General features: G+C 28.7%; 1 protein-coding gene across 12 annotated transcripts in view; it reads right to left on the bottom strand.

The window, feature by feature from the left end:
* Nucleotides 1–10,839: 10,839 nt before the first annotated feature.
* Nucleotides 10,840–13,724, bottom strand: part of LOC119606497 (potassium voltage-gated channel protein Shab) — a 230,448-nt gene continuing 227,563 nt past the window's right edge. For 6 of the 12 annotated variants that reach the window (XM_037961167.1, XM_037962701.1, XM_037960367.1 and 3 more), the window contains one exon: nt 10,846–11,771. In XM_037961167.1, coding sequence (XP_037817095.1) covers nt 11,581–11,771 — 191 coding nt within the window. In that variant the 3' untranslated portion in view covers nt 10,846–11,580. Of the gene's footprint in view, nt 11,772–13,724 lie in introns of all 12 variants that reach the window. The other 6 variants (XM_037965703.1, XM_037967900.1, XM_037967214.1 and 3 more) reach the window with 5 other exon arrangements.

Genomic DNA, 13,724 nt, shown 5'->3' with positions numbered 1-13,724 from the left:
CATTGTGACACTTTTAAAATAGAAATGTATTGGAAAATTTGTTTAGAATTAAAGAAAGGGACACACTTACACCAAAAAGATTTGCTCCTTCGCTAAAAATAAGCCTTTTTTGATAAATGGACTCTAAAAATAAGCCTTTTTTGATAAATGGACTCTAAAAATAAGCCTTTTTTGATAAATGGACTCTTTGAAATCCATGGACTTTCTGTCGCATTGCTCTCGGACATTGTGACACTTTTGAAATTGTCATTATGTCCATGGACATTATGACTCAATTTAGTGTGTCATAAGGTCTATGGACATTATGACACACCACCGAATTGTCCACCGTAAAAAACACGGCAAATTTATTAATAAATAGCTTTTATCGTTAGCCTGTATAATTTAGCATAAAACATATGAAAGTTTGGGTAAATTTGAATGAACCTATTGTTTCATACATATATACATACATACATGTATGTATAGTCCATTATTTATGATGTAGGATTTGCTAATACAAATTTGAAACAAATAGAAATTTTAAATAATATTTATTAATGTATGTATGTAAATGCTTGAAGTCGTGTGTTTGTGTATTCATGTTAAAAGGACCTATGTATTTATGTGTGTATGTCTTATTTGTCTGTTTTGATGTGATTTCACTGATATGTTTCTAAAGAGCCTAAGAATTCAAATGATCAATTATAAACGCGCTTATATTTTTTTTATACCAAATCGCCTGCATACTTAGTTTTTATATACAAATATCAATTTAACAACAAATTTCATTCTTGTCGTTTTTACTTTCTTGTCTGTCGCCGATTTTTTCCCTTCCGGTTTTTGGTATATAATTTTTTTCATTAAATTAATTGTAGCTTAAAAATGTTTAATTAGTTTAATTTCTTAATGAATTTGTTTTATCTAGAATACAATATATGATCATTTCATTGTAACAATATTTTGTAATTTGGACAATATTTAGTTGATAAATAATAAATGCCTTTTTGTGTATTTTAAGTTTACTTTTCTTTTTTTTTCTCATAATAAAATTTGTTTCGTTTTTTCTTTTCTTTTCTTTTGTTTTTTTTTTTTCATTTTAGAATCTGCAAACTTTAGCATACAAAAAATACAATATTTGCAATATATTTAATTTAAGATCGTTATTATTTGTATTTTTTTGTTTGTTTTGGTTTTGTAAATTGAATTAAATTTATTACTAATAAACATTTAATTGTAAATAAGCTTATTTTGTTGGTAATTATTTTAAGTTTGTTTGTTTGTTTGTTACTTTATTTGTGTGTTTTAATTAATTCAATTAAATTATTTGCAAGCATTTCTCGTTATTGCTTGTTTTTGCAGTTAATATTTTTTTATTTGGGGGAAAAATTGGCATTTTTTTAATTAATTTTTCAATATTTTTGCAAGTTTAATTTATTTGTTTTTGTTTTCCAAGGTACAGCATACAATATTTTATTATTACATATTATTATTATTTTTTTCTTAATAAAAAAAATAAAATTTTAAACGATTATCTGTTTGAAGTGGGTTTTGTTTTTAAATATTTTCTTTTGTTTAGGTTACAAAAAATTTAAATTCCCTAATATGTGTTTTTTTAATATTTTCTTTTTGGTTTGTAAAAATGGTTTTAATTTGTATTTATAGCAACGTTTTTATGCAGTTCAAAAATTATCAAATACGTAAAATTAATTTTTAAACCAAATAAATAAGATGCGCTTTAAATCTCTCAGCAGTTTTTGCAAATATTTTCCAAATAAACCAGCTGTTGATTTATAAGTTTCTGGTAAATCATATTTTAAATGTTGGAATTAGGAATACATTTTTAAGCAAAATCTTTTGATATTTTTTAAATATAATGATGCTTTACCTTATATAATAAGTTCAATTAAGTTACCCCAGACAGATCATTAAACATCCCGAAGCACGAATGAACATGTCAATCTAATTAATATTTGCTAGATCTAAATTGAGGTGGCATGACTACATACAAAATAAGTATTGTAAGTAGAGTTTGGGGTTCAGGAAATCCAGTCCAGGAATTCTCGGGAAAAGTTTCTCGGGATTTCCCGGGAAATTTTTTTAATCATTCGGGAAACGGGAAATTTTAAGTTAACGTATATGTAACATATTTTGGAAAAATTAGCGATTTTAAAATTTATCGTCGATTTTTTACAAAACATTATTAATGGTGCAGAAGGATATGAAAAAAATCCTTAATTAAAAACTATCAATCTATGTAAAAGCTTAACTTGAAACAAGTACAAATAGAACCAAATATTTTGACATGAATAAGTTTCTAAAGCCAACGTCTGTGGAAAGCGTTTGAGTTATCTCAGTCGCTGGATATTTTTCAACAAAATAACGGAATAGTTGATCTTTTCTTATATTTAATTAATTCTAAGAAGTATGAATGAATCTTATTAATTTAATACTTAACTATTTCTCTGCCTATATAGTATATGATCTGTTTAGTAGACCTATGTTATGCAAACTATCAAACCGTCTTCCATCTTCTCTGTGAATGTCCTGCTCTAGCCGCTAAGAGAAACAACTGTTTTTTGGCAGTTACTTCATAGCCAAACTTGGCTACCAAGGTCAACTGCCAAAAAACAGTTTCTCTTAGCGGCTAGAGCAGGACATTCACAGAGAAGATGGAAGACAGTTTCCCCCTTTTCCCTGCAACTGCGACATTACTCATTGAAGGGTAACCCAAGCCGACTTGCATATTTGCCCAGCAGTCAGTGTCTTGTACTTCGGGTTATAATGTGTCTTGTGCGTTTCTCATTGAAAGAACGCCACAATGCCTTCCATCTATCTTCAGCATTCTGAAGAAAGAATGTGAGGATACTGCTTTTTATAATGCCCAACGGAGTTGCTACCGAAACGGCGTTAGAGATATAAAGAGCTGATCCCGTTCTAGCAAACTCATCTGCCTGTTCATTTCCATAAAAGCCGCTATCAGGCATGGGGGTAATGACTACATTTTGAAGATTCACCAATTACAATTAATTGTAATTGAAGTTTCGCTAATTACCCCTGGAATTGGACCCCTGAATTGGACCCCTGTGCCTGGCCCCTATGCACAGGGGTCCAAACAAAGACAGATCATTCTTGCACTGTCTAAATAATAGAGAAGTAGATAGTTTAAGAGTTTAGTGGGAGAAAACGTCTATGTTGCTGCGAATATTGAGATCATGTAGAACCCTACATGCTTGATTTAAATAAGTATGTTTAAAATTATCCGTTGGAAAAATTAAAAAAAATGGTTTGATTTGTTCACAAAAGAGAGAATATTTTAGATATCGCTAAATTTATAAAAAAAGTAGTCTGTTTAAATTAAGTTTTATACAAATTCCCAGGATATCCGGGAAATTCATTTTTTCATTCTCGTTTCCCGGGAAATTGAAAAGTCCGGGAATTCCTAAACTCTAATTTTAAGTCACATAGAAACTGCCACTGCTAGACTCTTTAAAGTTTTACAAACTAAAGTCACATTGACTACGTTATCTCGAAGTTCAATTTTGTAAAGATAAAGCATCAAATATGGAAAATGTTGAAATCGTAACAAATTAAAACTTTCCTTAAATATATATATTTTTTTTTGTGTCAAAATATCATCCCATAAGTAATAATACCCAATAATTTTCAATAATTTATATATAGATGTTATCGCTATTTTCTTTGAATATATTTATCAAATATTATATTATTTTACATTTAATTTCACAGTCTGTATGGCTTAAAAAGGGGAAATTGAATAGCTGGACTTCGACTAGAGGAACCAATCTAGTTTCTAAATAATATCTAACACTTTACTCTACCTACTCATTTGCCTAATTAGTCCAATTCTAGTAAATTTGGAACTTGTACAATATTTTAGTTTATCAGAACGAATTTTACAACTCTCGTTTTTTCTATTGGACGGTTTTCGGTGGTGATTGATGTTAAAAAAGGCGGCGATAACATACTAAAGAAGTCTTATTATTGTATCTAATGTTTATTACATCGTTGCAAACATTCATCTAATACTCTAGATTTACAATTTGGGATAAATATTGACCAACTAATATATATTTAAGAAGTATAACTGAAGGAAAAAAAATTTCGCATCTTAAAGAAACTCAATTTTAATAAAATGTTTAAATTGTAAAATAAATTTATAGTTAAAATTCTCAAATGGTTTAGCTCTTTATGTGAATATTCACATTTACATAAAAATTATATTGCTTTAAAAAATTAATATAAGTATTTCTTTCTCAATTACAAAACACACCACATTCCTTAAATATCGCATCAGTTCATTCTAACTATATAAAAAAAAAATAATTGTAAAATTTGACAAAAAGTTTTAAAAATAATTTTATAACTATTTAAAATAGAATACACAAATATAAAAATAATTAATAACTAGATTTCTTAATTTTTACAAATGTTTGTTGTATAATTATAAATTTACTCATTTACATAAAATAAGGATGTATATGAGAAATTTGCGTTAAAGTGAAAAAGAAAATTTATTTTTATACATAAAGTATCAATCACTAACATCTAAGCAAATGTAATTTTCAATTTAAAACAACCTGTAATATTTATTTTTTTTTTACAATTTCAAATAAATATTTTTTTTCTTTTTGTAAATTTTTTCCTGGATTTTTGTTTGAATGAAATTAAAAATATCGGTTTACAACTGAATTTATAGCAAATTACTAAATACTACACACTTATTGCGAACAATTAAATCTTAAGAACAATTAAGCAATTAACAAGCCAATCAGTCTCTACCTTTCAATCCATCCATCCAACCTTCCATTCATTCCATCATTTCAATTAATCAACCAAAGCGTTGCAACGCACTAATCAACTGACTTACGTAATACAATAATACACTGACAAAAACAATTTGAAAACGTGATAAAATTCAACAAACAACATGTATAGCAGGTTTGAGTGAACCTAGTAAAATCCTATATGATCAAAAAACATACATATCACTTTTCACAGGCATTTCTTAAATTTGCAATCCATGTTTATATTATAGTGAAAAGATAATTTTCCAACTTTGTGTAAAACTTTTAAACTAGAAGTAATTAAAAATAATTGGAATGATGCCTAGTGAATGATCTAAAGTGATCTTAGATCTGTCACTAGTGAGTTAAGTCTCTTTGTCTTTATAATATTACCTAATATCTGGGCCATGGGTGTGAACAGTTTTGTATCTATTAAAGCTCTGATCTTCTTCTAACTGCGGATTCGAACACGCTCGACAAAACTAAAGGAATTTAGTTGATCTTTCATTATAATTTATATATCAACTTACGTACATACATGTATTAACGAAAAAGTACTTTACAACTTTTGAACTCTGATCAAAATTTGTTAAGACTTATTCAAGGAATGATGATTGCTGATTATTTCACAGTGGGACAAAATCAAACTTGTTTGTAGTTTAAGTGGTGCTACTGGTACAAACGGAATTTAAGTTTGAAGATGGGCCCCACAAACACTTCAGGTGATGTGTTATGAGAATTAAATTATTTACACATGTGGTATTTTTCATCTGTTTTCAAAACGGTTATATATATATTTTTTTATAATTTTCGACTCATAATAGGTAAAATTTATGGAGAAGAAATGCGATTTATATGATTTTACCCTAAAAAGCCGATAAATTGACCGGACTTAGTTGCCATTATGTAAGGGACAATGATCATTAAAAAAATTGAAATTAAAACAATAAACAAATAGACTAAAATAAAAAAATCCCTCAAATTGACTAGAATAATGTCGATTAGAGGAATATTGGTTAATTATGAGAGGTTCTTAAAATAATACAAGAATGACAAGTGTCAACTATAGAAGATCAGAATTAATAAATTTTGAACTGGTACTAGAAAATATCTATCATATTAAAGTCTTCAATTTTGTCTATTATTTTCGGTGAGCGAATGACTTTTTGTTGCAAACGTCAAAATTGCAGTTTGTTTTAAATATCTTTGCAGGACACAGTGCCATATTTACCCGATAAGGAACGAAAAAAATTCAAAATAAATTTTTTTTAAACTTTTGAGATACGATAAAATATTTGCTCATGAAGAAATGTGACTCTAAAGTCCCACGTTCCATATTATAACTTTCTGGTTACTACAAGCAGAGAAAAAAATAGTTGTGGTAACCATAATCCAAGAGCAACATATTATGGTTAGAATTATGGTTAAAGTTAAAACATGTTATGATCATTATTAGTATAATAACATATCATATTATGATTAAATATAGTCCGAATATTTCATCATAATATAGTTTTATTAATCATAATGAAATGTAGCATCATATTGTAGTTTCAAGTAACCATATTATGGTTTCAAGTAATCACATGGCTTCAAGTAACCATATTTTGGTTACATATTAAACATAATATGGTTAATCTAATGTGTTCGGCGTAAACTGTAATTATTTTTTTTAGTTTTATTGGTTATTTGAATGTTTTTATGGTTCTGATTAGTATAATATGTTTACATAGTTGTCATTATTTATTTGTTGTAAAAATAATTATTTTTCAGAGAATCGTTCTCAAATTTATAATTGTCATAAACATATAAATATTTACAGGAACAAAAGTATAAAAAATAACAATTGTTTGGTTATGACAACAAAATATTGTTACAAAAAACATATAATATTTGTCCTAACCATGTTTTTTCTCTGCGTGTATGGAAGATCAGAATTAAGAATTAGTAAATTTTGAACTGAGCATCATAATGAAATGTAGCATCATATTGTAGTTTCAAGTAACCATATTATGGTTTCAAGTAATCACATGGCTTCAAGTAACCATATTATGGTTACATATTAAACATAATATGGTTAATCTAATGTGTTCGGCGTAAACTGTAATTATTTTTTTAGTTTTATTGGTTATTTAAAAGTTTATATGGTTCTAAATAATATAATATGTTTACATAGTTATCATTATTTATTTGTTTTTTCTCTGCGTGTATGGAAGATCAGAATTAAGAATTAGTAAATTTTGAACTGAGTACTAGAAAAGTTTAAGTTTGTCTATTTTTAAAAATGTTTTTATTTTCGGTGGACGAGTAATTTTTTTTGTAAACGTCAAAAAAAAAAAAAAAAAAACGCAGGGCACAGTGCCACATTTTCCCGATATAGAACGACAATAGTCAGAACAATTTCTTTCTTTTTCAATTTTCGCGACTTTTATATACATACATATATGTGACCTAAGACTTCCAGTGCTGGGAAATATCGGACGATATACGATAAAATGTTTGCTTATAGAGAAATCTGACTCTAAAGTTCCACTTTCTAAAGTATATCTTTCTAGTTTCTAAATAGGCCAAATAATATGATGTTTACAAAAGTGAATAACTTCTATTTAGAATTAGATATTTACTAAATTTAAATTTCATAAAAAAGTGTATTAAGCTAAGATTAAAAATTATAAAATTTTTATAATATAAAAACAAGTAAGAGTGTTATATTCGGCTATGCCGAATCTTATATACCCACCATCAAACCTCGTTTGACTCGAATGAAACTTACTTATGTCGAATTTCATCTATATACTCGTATATTTAGGCCAGTTATAAGCGTTAAAGTAATTTTCTGAAGGGGACCATATATAGGGGGGTAGGGTCAATTATGGGTCGATCCTCATAAAATTTGGTAGATAGAATTTGGTTCGTATTAAATTTATTTGTGTCGAATTTCATCGCTACACTCGTATTTTTAAACCATTAATGAGCGTTGCAGTCATTTTCTGAAGGGGACCTTATATGGGGGGTAGGGTCAATCATGGACCGATCCTCATAAAATTTTTTAGATAGATTTTGACTCGTATGAAACTTACTTATGTCGAATTTCATCTATATACTAGTATTTTTAAGCCAGTAATGAGCGTTAAAGTCATTTTCTGAAGGGGACCTTATATGGGGGGTAGGGTCAGTTATGGACCGATCCTCATAAAATTTCGCATATTGATTTTGGATCATAAGAAACTTACTTATGTCGAATTTCATCGCTATATTCGTATTTTTAAACAAGTTATGGCTGTTAAAGCTGCTTTTCGAGGGGCCACTTGTATGGGGGCTATCCGAAAACGTGGACCGATATTGCCCATTTTCAATACCAAACAAACCTTACCTATAAGAAATATTTATGTGAAATTTCAACCCTCTAGCTCTTTCCATTCGGACTCTATCGTGCTTTCAACAGACAGACAGACAGACAGACAGACAGACAGACAGACAGACAGACAGACAGACGGACGGACGGACGGACAGACGGACAGACATGGCTAGATCGTCTTAGAATTTAATGAGGACCCAGAATATATATACTTTTGTGGGTCTATGACCAATATTTCTATGTGTTACAAACGGAATGACAAAATCCACCATCTTTTTTGATGGTGGGTATAATAATATTTTTTGCAAGACATACAGAAAATTAACAAAAACTTAATATTTAATGGAATGAATTTTTTGAAATTGGTCCAAAGCGATCGCCGGACTATACTTATAAGGTACATTCGTTATTATGTGAATTTTAAAAGCAAACTTTTACTAAAATTAGCAATAAGCTTAACAAATATAAGTAAACTGTTTGACCACGCCTACTTTTAAAATTAAAAAAACTATAATGTTAAAAATGTTTAACTAAATTATTAAGAAAATAATAGCTGAAAGTGGGCAAAATATTTGGTTGTAGGCATGGTTATGTACGCGTGTCCTTATTATATCAACGCCTTCTCACTTTAAGCATTTTAAACTTATAAAATTTGATTGAGTTTGTCTGTTTTGCAGTTATTGCTTTTTCTTTTACTCAAGAATACCAAAATTAGCACTAACATACGAAGTGGGCTTGATATATCCGCCCCTTTTTTGGTGAGGTTATTCTAACTCTTATTGTGAACATACATATCTCACACCCAATTCAAAAGTGACTCAACTCAAAAACAGTTTTTTTTTCTGCAGTTAACAACAATTACACTGATATTTTTCAGATATAAACAAGTAACATCCCAGATTTTTGACATTTTTGATCACATTCGAGTCATTTATGACTCTTCTGTGAACACATAAGCGGTCTGTTCTGAGTCATTCTTAAATCTTTTTTGAATTGCTGGTCGTTTTAGAATTTTTTTAGAATCATATTTTAGTAATTTTTGAGTCTTTTCTGTGTCATTTTTATGTCTATTACAAACAAATACAATAATACAGAAAACAGTTGTTAATCTTCCGACTGAGCGAAATAAAATTACAAAATAAATGTATAAACAATCATATTTAGAACATCTGGATGATCTATTTATGATTACTGTAGATTTTGTTATTGTTTTTCGAATAAATCACATTTTAATCATTGGGATAATTTTTTAAGCTCGCTACGAATTAATCACCAGACTTAGTTTAGTGATTAGTCACTCAACTATCTTCCGCAGAAGATTGTTAAACATAGAAAATTATAATTATTATAATTATAATTAAAGCATAACATAATTTAAATTAACTTTACAGAAATTTTATTTTATACAAACTCATATTATAAACAAAAAGACTAATTTTTTTAACTAATTTTTTAGCAACTTATCTAAAAGAGTATTTTATAAGTATTTTATAAGTGCCTTCTAATCATTTTCGACTCATTTTTTAATCGTTTTTGAGTAATTTTTAAGTGAAAGTGTTTCTGTTCCATTACAAACAAAAACATTTTTAGATCTTCCAACTGCTTGAATTATGATCACAAAATAAGTTTTTAAAATCATAATATTTTAAACACCAGGATGATCAATTTATGATTGCTATAAATTTTGTTATTGTTTTTTTTCAAAAAATCTTTTTTTAGTTATATATCGGGATCATTTTCGGATCATTATTTAAGCGTGCAACTTATTAATCACTCTTAGGTCATAAAAAGGAGTTCAAAAATACTCAGTTTACTGATTAATCAACCAACAATCTTCAAAATACTTGCTGGGTTGTGCATAGTTCAAAGCTTAAATTTAAGGTTTTAAGCAAATAAACACGAGAAAATAAAATTTTGACTTAAGTCAGTTTTGAACAGGCTGAAAATTAGACTTTTGTCGTACCAGATTGTAATAAATGTGACACTGTACAGGTGTTACGTTAAGACATATTTTTCAAAATTCTTCGGATTTAAGTAGATTTTGTATAGAAATTTTAATAAAATTTTTCAAAAATCCCAAAACAAGGATTAATAAAAGGAATACTTAGATTTCACATGCCCTCTTTTATGTAAGTTATATTGTGTAAACTATCAATCAGCCAAAAGACTAGGGGTCTTTCACCAAAATTCAATAATTTAAAATATTTGGAATTTTTTGCAACTTTTGGGAATCTAGCCAACTTAATATTTTTTTGATTCATCTTCAAAGTGTATTAAACTAATCACTATAAATTATATGGATTGCAAAATATTTGTAAAAAATTATAAATGTTTTCAATATAATTAGGAAAATTTTTGGATTTTTTTTAATTTTAGTTATTTTTTAATACTTTTTGTTTTAACATGATTTAGACCTGAATGAAGCAATATAGTATAGTATTTCTTAATAATTTTTTTTTATTCTTATAATCTATTTGGTTTTAATAAATTTGCAAGTTTTGTTTTTATTTTTTTTGTAAATATATGTATATTATTTTTAGGGATTTGTTTTTAGATTTTGTTTCTTTGTTGAGTGTATAAAGAATCGATGCTTTTTTATTTATAATTATTTAAGTAGTTGTTGTTTTTGTTGTATAAAGTGTTTATTATATTAATTTCAATTTATTTATTTAATTTTTGTTTTTGTATTTTGTTGACTAAATATAAAATACTTTTTTTATTTGCATTTTTTGTTTTTGTTTTAAATAGGCTTTTGTGGTGATAAATTGTGTTCGTTTGTTAGTTTTTGGATTTTTGGTTTGTTTTGAATTCCGTCTTAGATTTTTTGTTGTTTTGAGTTTGAAGTGTAAATACTAGTATAATAAATACATGTACTCGTACTATATTTAGATATAATTTATTTATAATTTAATAATTCTTGTTTTTTTTATTAGTAATTACATACATGTATAAAAAACAGTGAAGCTGTACAATTTTGAAGTTTTACATATTTGTTTGCCTTTTACCTTAAAGATTGTTTTAATTTTTTTATTTAGTTTGAAGCTTAACTAAATTTATTTAAGTTTAAATTTTTACAACTTTGATTTTAGTTTTTATTTTGCAAGTGGGATTTTTTGGTTGTTTAACATTTTTTTTACAATAAATATTGTATTTTTTCAAGTAATATCATTTTAAAAATAAATAATTAAATCAGACTAAAATACTGTTCATTGCTTTTTCATATTCACATTCTGTTCGAGGATATTTTTCATTTTGTTTTTTGGTTTTATCTTTTATTACCACCAGATAAGAATGACCAATAGAATTGTCATTTTTAGTGGTAGTACGAATGTACTTAAGTATGCGTGTCACAGTGTCAGACAAAAGTGTTTTTGGTGGATGTGATTGGCTATGAAATACATTTTATTCACTTTTAGCTTTGTCCTTCTTTAATTGCTACGCTTTCGAACCGCTAATATCACCTTGTTCCTCTGTGCGTTCATTGGAATTATCACGTTGTAACAGTGATCGATTTTCATCACTTGAACCACCAGCATCTCCACTGCCATCATTTCCACTATCAGCTGCTTCACTGCGTAAATTAACATTCGATGTAAATGTTGTTTCGGAATCTGCGAATGGTATGACTAAATATTAACACAATCATTTTTTAAATTTCTACTATGAAATATACTTTGTTGGTGTTTGTAATTTTTTTAATATGTATACAATAATATTTAATGTGCAATAGTTTTGTGAAATGATAAAAAATGAGAAAAATATTACAGTCGAGGTTCTCGACCCTATGATAACCTAAATCAATGTTTTTCAGAAAGTCTAGAATAGCACTTGATAAACGATACTAATTCTCACAGATTTTTTTAATATTAATATTTGTATATGCTCTTTACTTTAGACGAACTGGCCAAAAGCGGTTATAGGACACATTGGAAGGTTATGCACAATCATCGGACGTACCTGATCGCATACCAGACACTGAATATGTCGGAAACTTTGAAACGCTGATACCAGGTAGAATGTCTTGGTCAAGCGCAACATTAGAGAAAATTACGGTAGGAATCCGAAACGCTCTAAATTGGGGGAGAAAGTGGGCCTGGGGTTCTACATTGAAGACCCAGAAACAGAAATATACCATCGTTTACCTAATCATAACATAAGCTTCCAGGCAGAAGTCCGAGCAATAACGGAATATGTAAATTGGATTAGAATAAACATACCGACAGCCAGAAGGCAATTAGGGCGATATCAGGTGTTAGAATTAAATCTTAGACCGTATTGGATTGTAGGAAAGCTTTACCTGAATATTCTCCCAGAGGTAAGGTTAGCATCATATGGGTACCAGGCCACTCGGGAGTAGTCGGAAACGAAAGAGCAAAGAGGTAACGACGCAACAAAAGCTCAATTAATAATATGGGTGAGAATCCCATAAGTCCCATTGAAATAATGGAACGGTGGGTAGATCCACAAAGATGCTATGGGGTGACCCTGATGAGAACAAGATGGGAAATCTTCTCAAAATGAGCAAGTCCGAGGTTCTGAGTGGACACATAGGATTAGGAGCCCATTTATACAAAATTGGACGTGGAGATTCAGACGAATGTAGAGCATATAGAGAGGACAGTGAAAATCTTTGCCACTGTTAGGCATTCGTCGAAGTTAGATCCAAGTAGCTTGGAAGTGATGTTATTCCGGAAATAACATTCCTGACTAACACTGATTGAAGAATTCTTAGGAATTACGTCCAGGAAACTGCGTTTCTGAACATTGAAAAATAATACATTCAGTGAATTTTTTTCATGAAAAGGAGCTCACAACAGGCCCGATAGTGGCCTATGTGCATTTCTTCGGATTTGATGTAGTATACATCCTCCTATCAACCTAACCTATATTTGTATATAATTCTGTTAAAAGCAGCGATTTGAAGTAATTGAAAAGGAATCAGTTTCTCTTGGTGGCTAGAGCAAGGCATTCGCAGAGAAGATAGAAGAACTTTTTCGCTATTTTCTAACTGTGACAGTATTCATTACTGCCAACAACCTCGATACATCCTGCATATTTCGGGTTATAAGCGGCTAGTGCGTTTTTCATAGAAAGAATGCCACATTAATTTGGCCCCTCTACAAGTGTCTAGACTATTCCATCTATATTTAGCCTTTTTAATTTATTTAAGATTTTTGATAAAACCTAATGTAGTTGCTAGTAAATCGTCGTTGGAGATGTACAGTCGTTCTGGCTAACTCATATACCTGTTCATTTCCATAGCAGTTCCTTTGAGCAGGGACTCATACTAGGATAATGTCAGACCGTTGATCTAGCCAATGAAAACTATATTTTTTAATTATTATGATTTAAAAAAACTGTCTGTAGTTATTTATGTATTTCTAATTTAAGAAAAATGTACTATATAATACTAATTTACTAAGGTATTTTTTTAATTTAAGCAATTTATTTGTGAAAATTGTCATTGTGCAGAGGAGATAGAAGTGAGTAGACTCAATAAAATATTAAAGTGCAAATTAGAGGTGCTTAATTTTGAAGTGCTTTAATAATTTTGTATTTGTTCCAAATTTACAAATATC

This window comes from Lucilia sericata, unplaced genomic scaffold (assembly GCF_015586225.1).
Source record: "Lucilia sericata isolate MDLA Ls3-8-SP2 unplaced genomic scaffold, ASM1558622v1 Contig000000F_arrow, whole genome shotgun sequence".
Taxonomy (NCBI): Eukaryota; Metazoa; Arthropoda; class Insecta; order Diptera; family Calliphoridae; genus Lucilia; species Lucilia sericata.
The sequence above is the reverse complement of the archived record's forward strand: the minus strand, read 5'-3'. Positions and strand labels throughout refer to the sequence as shown.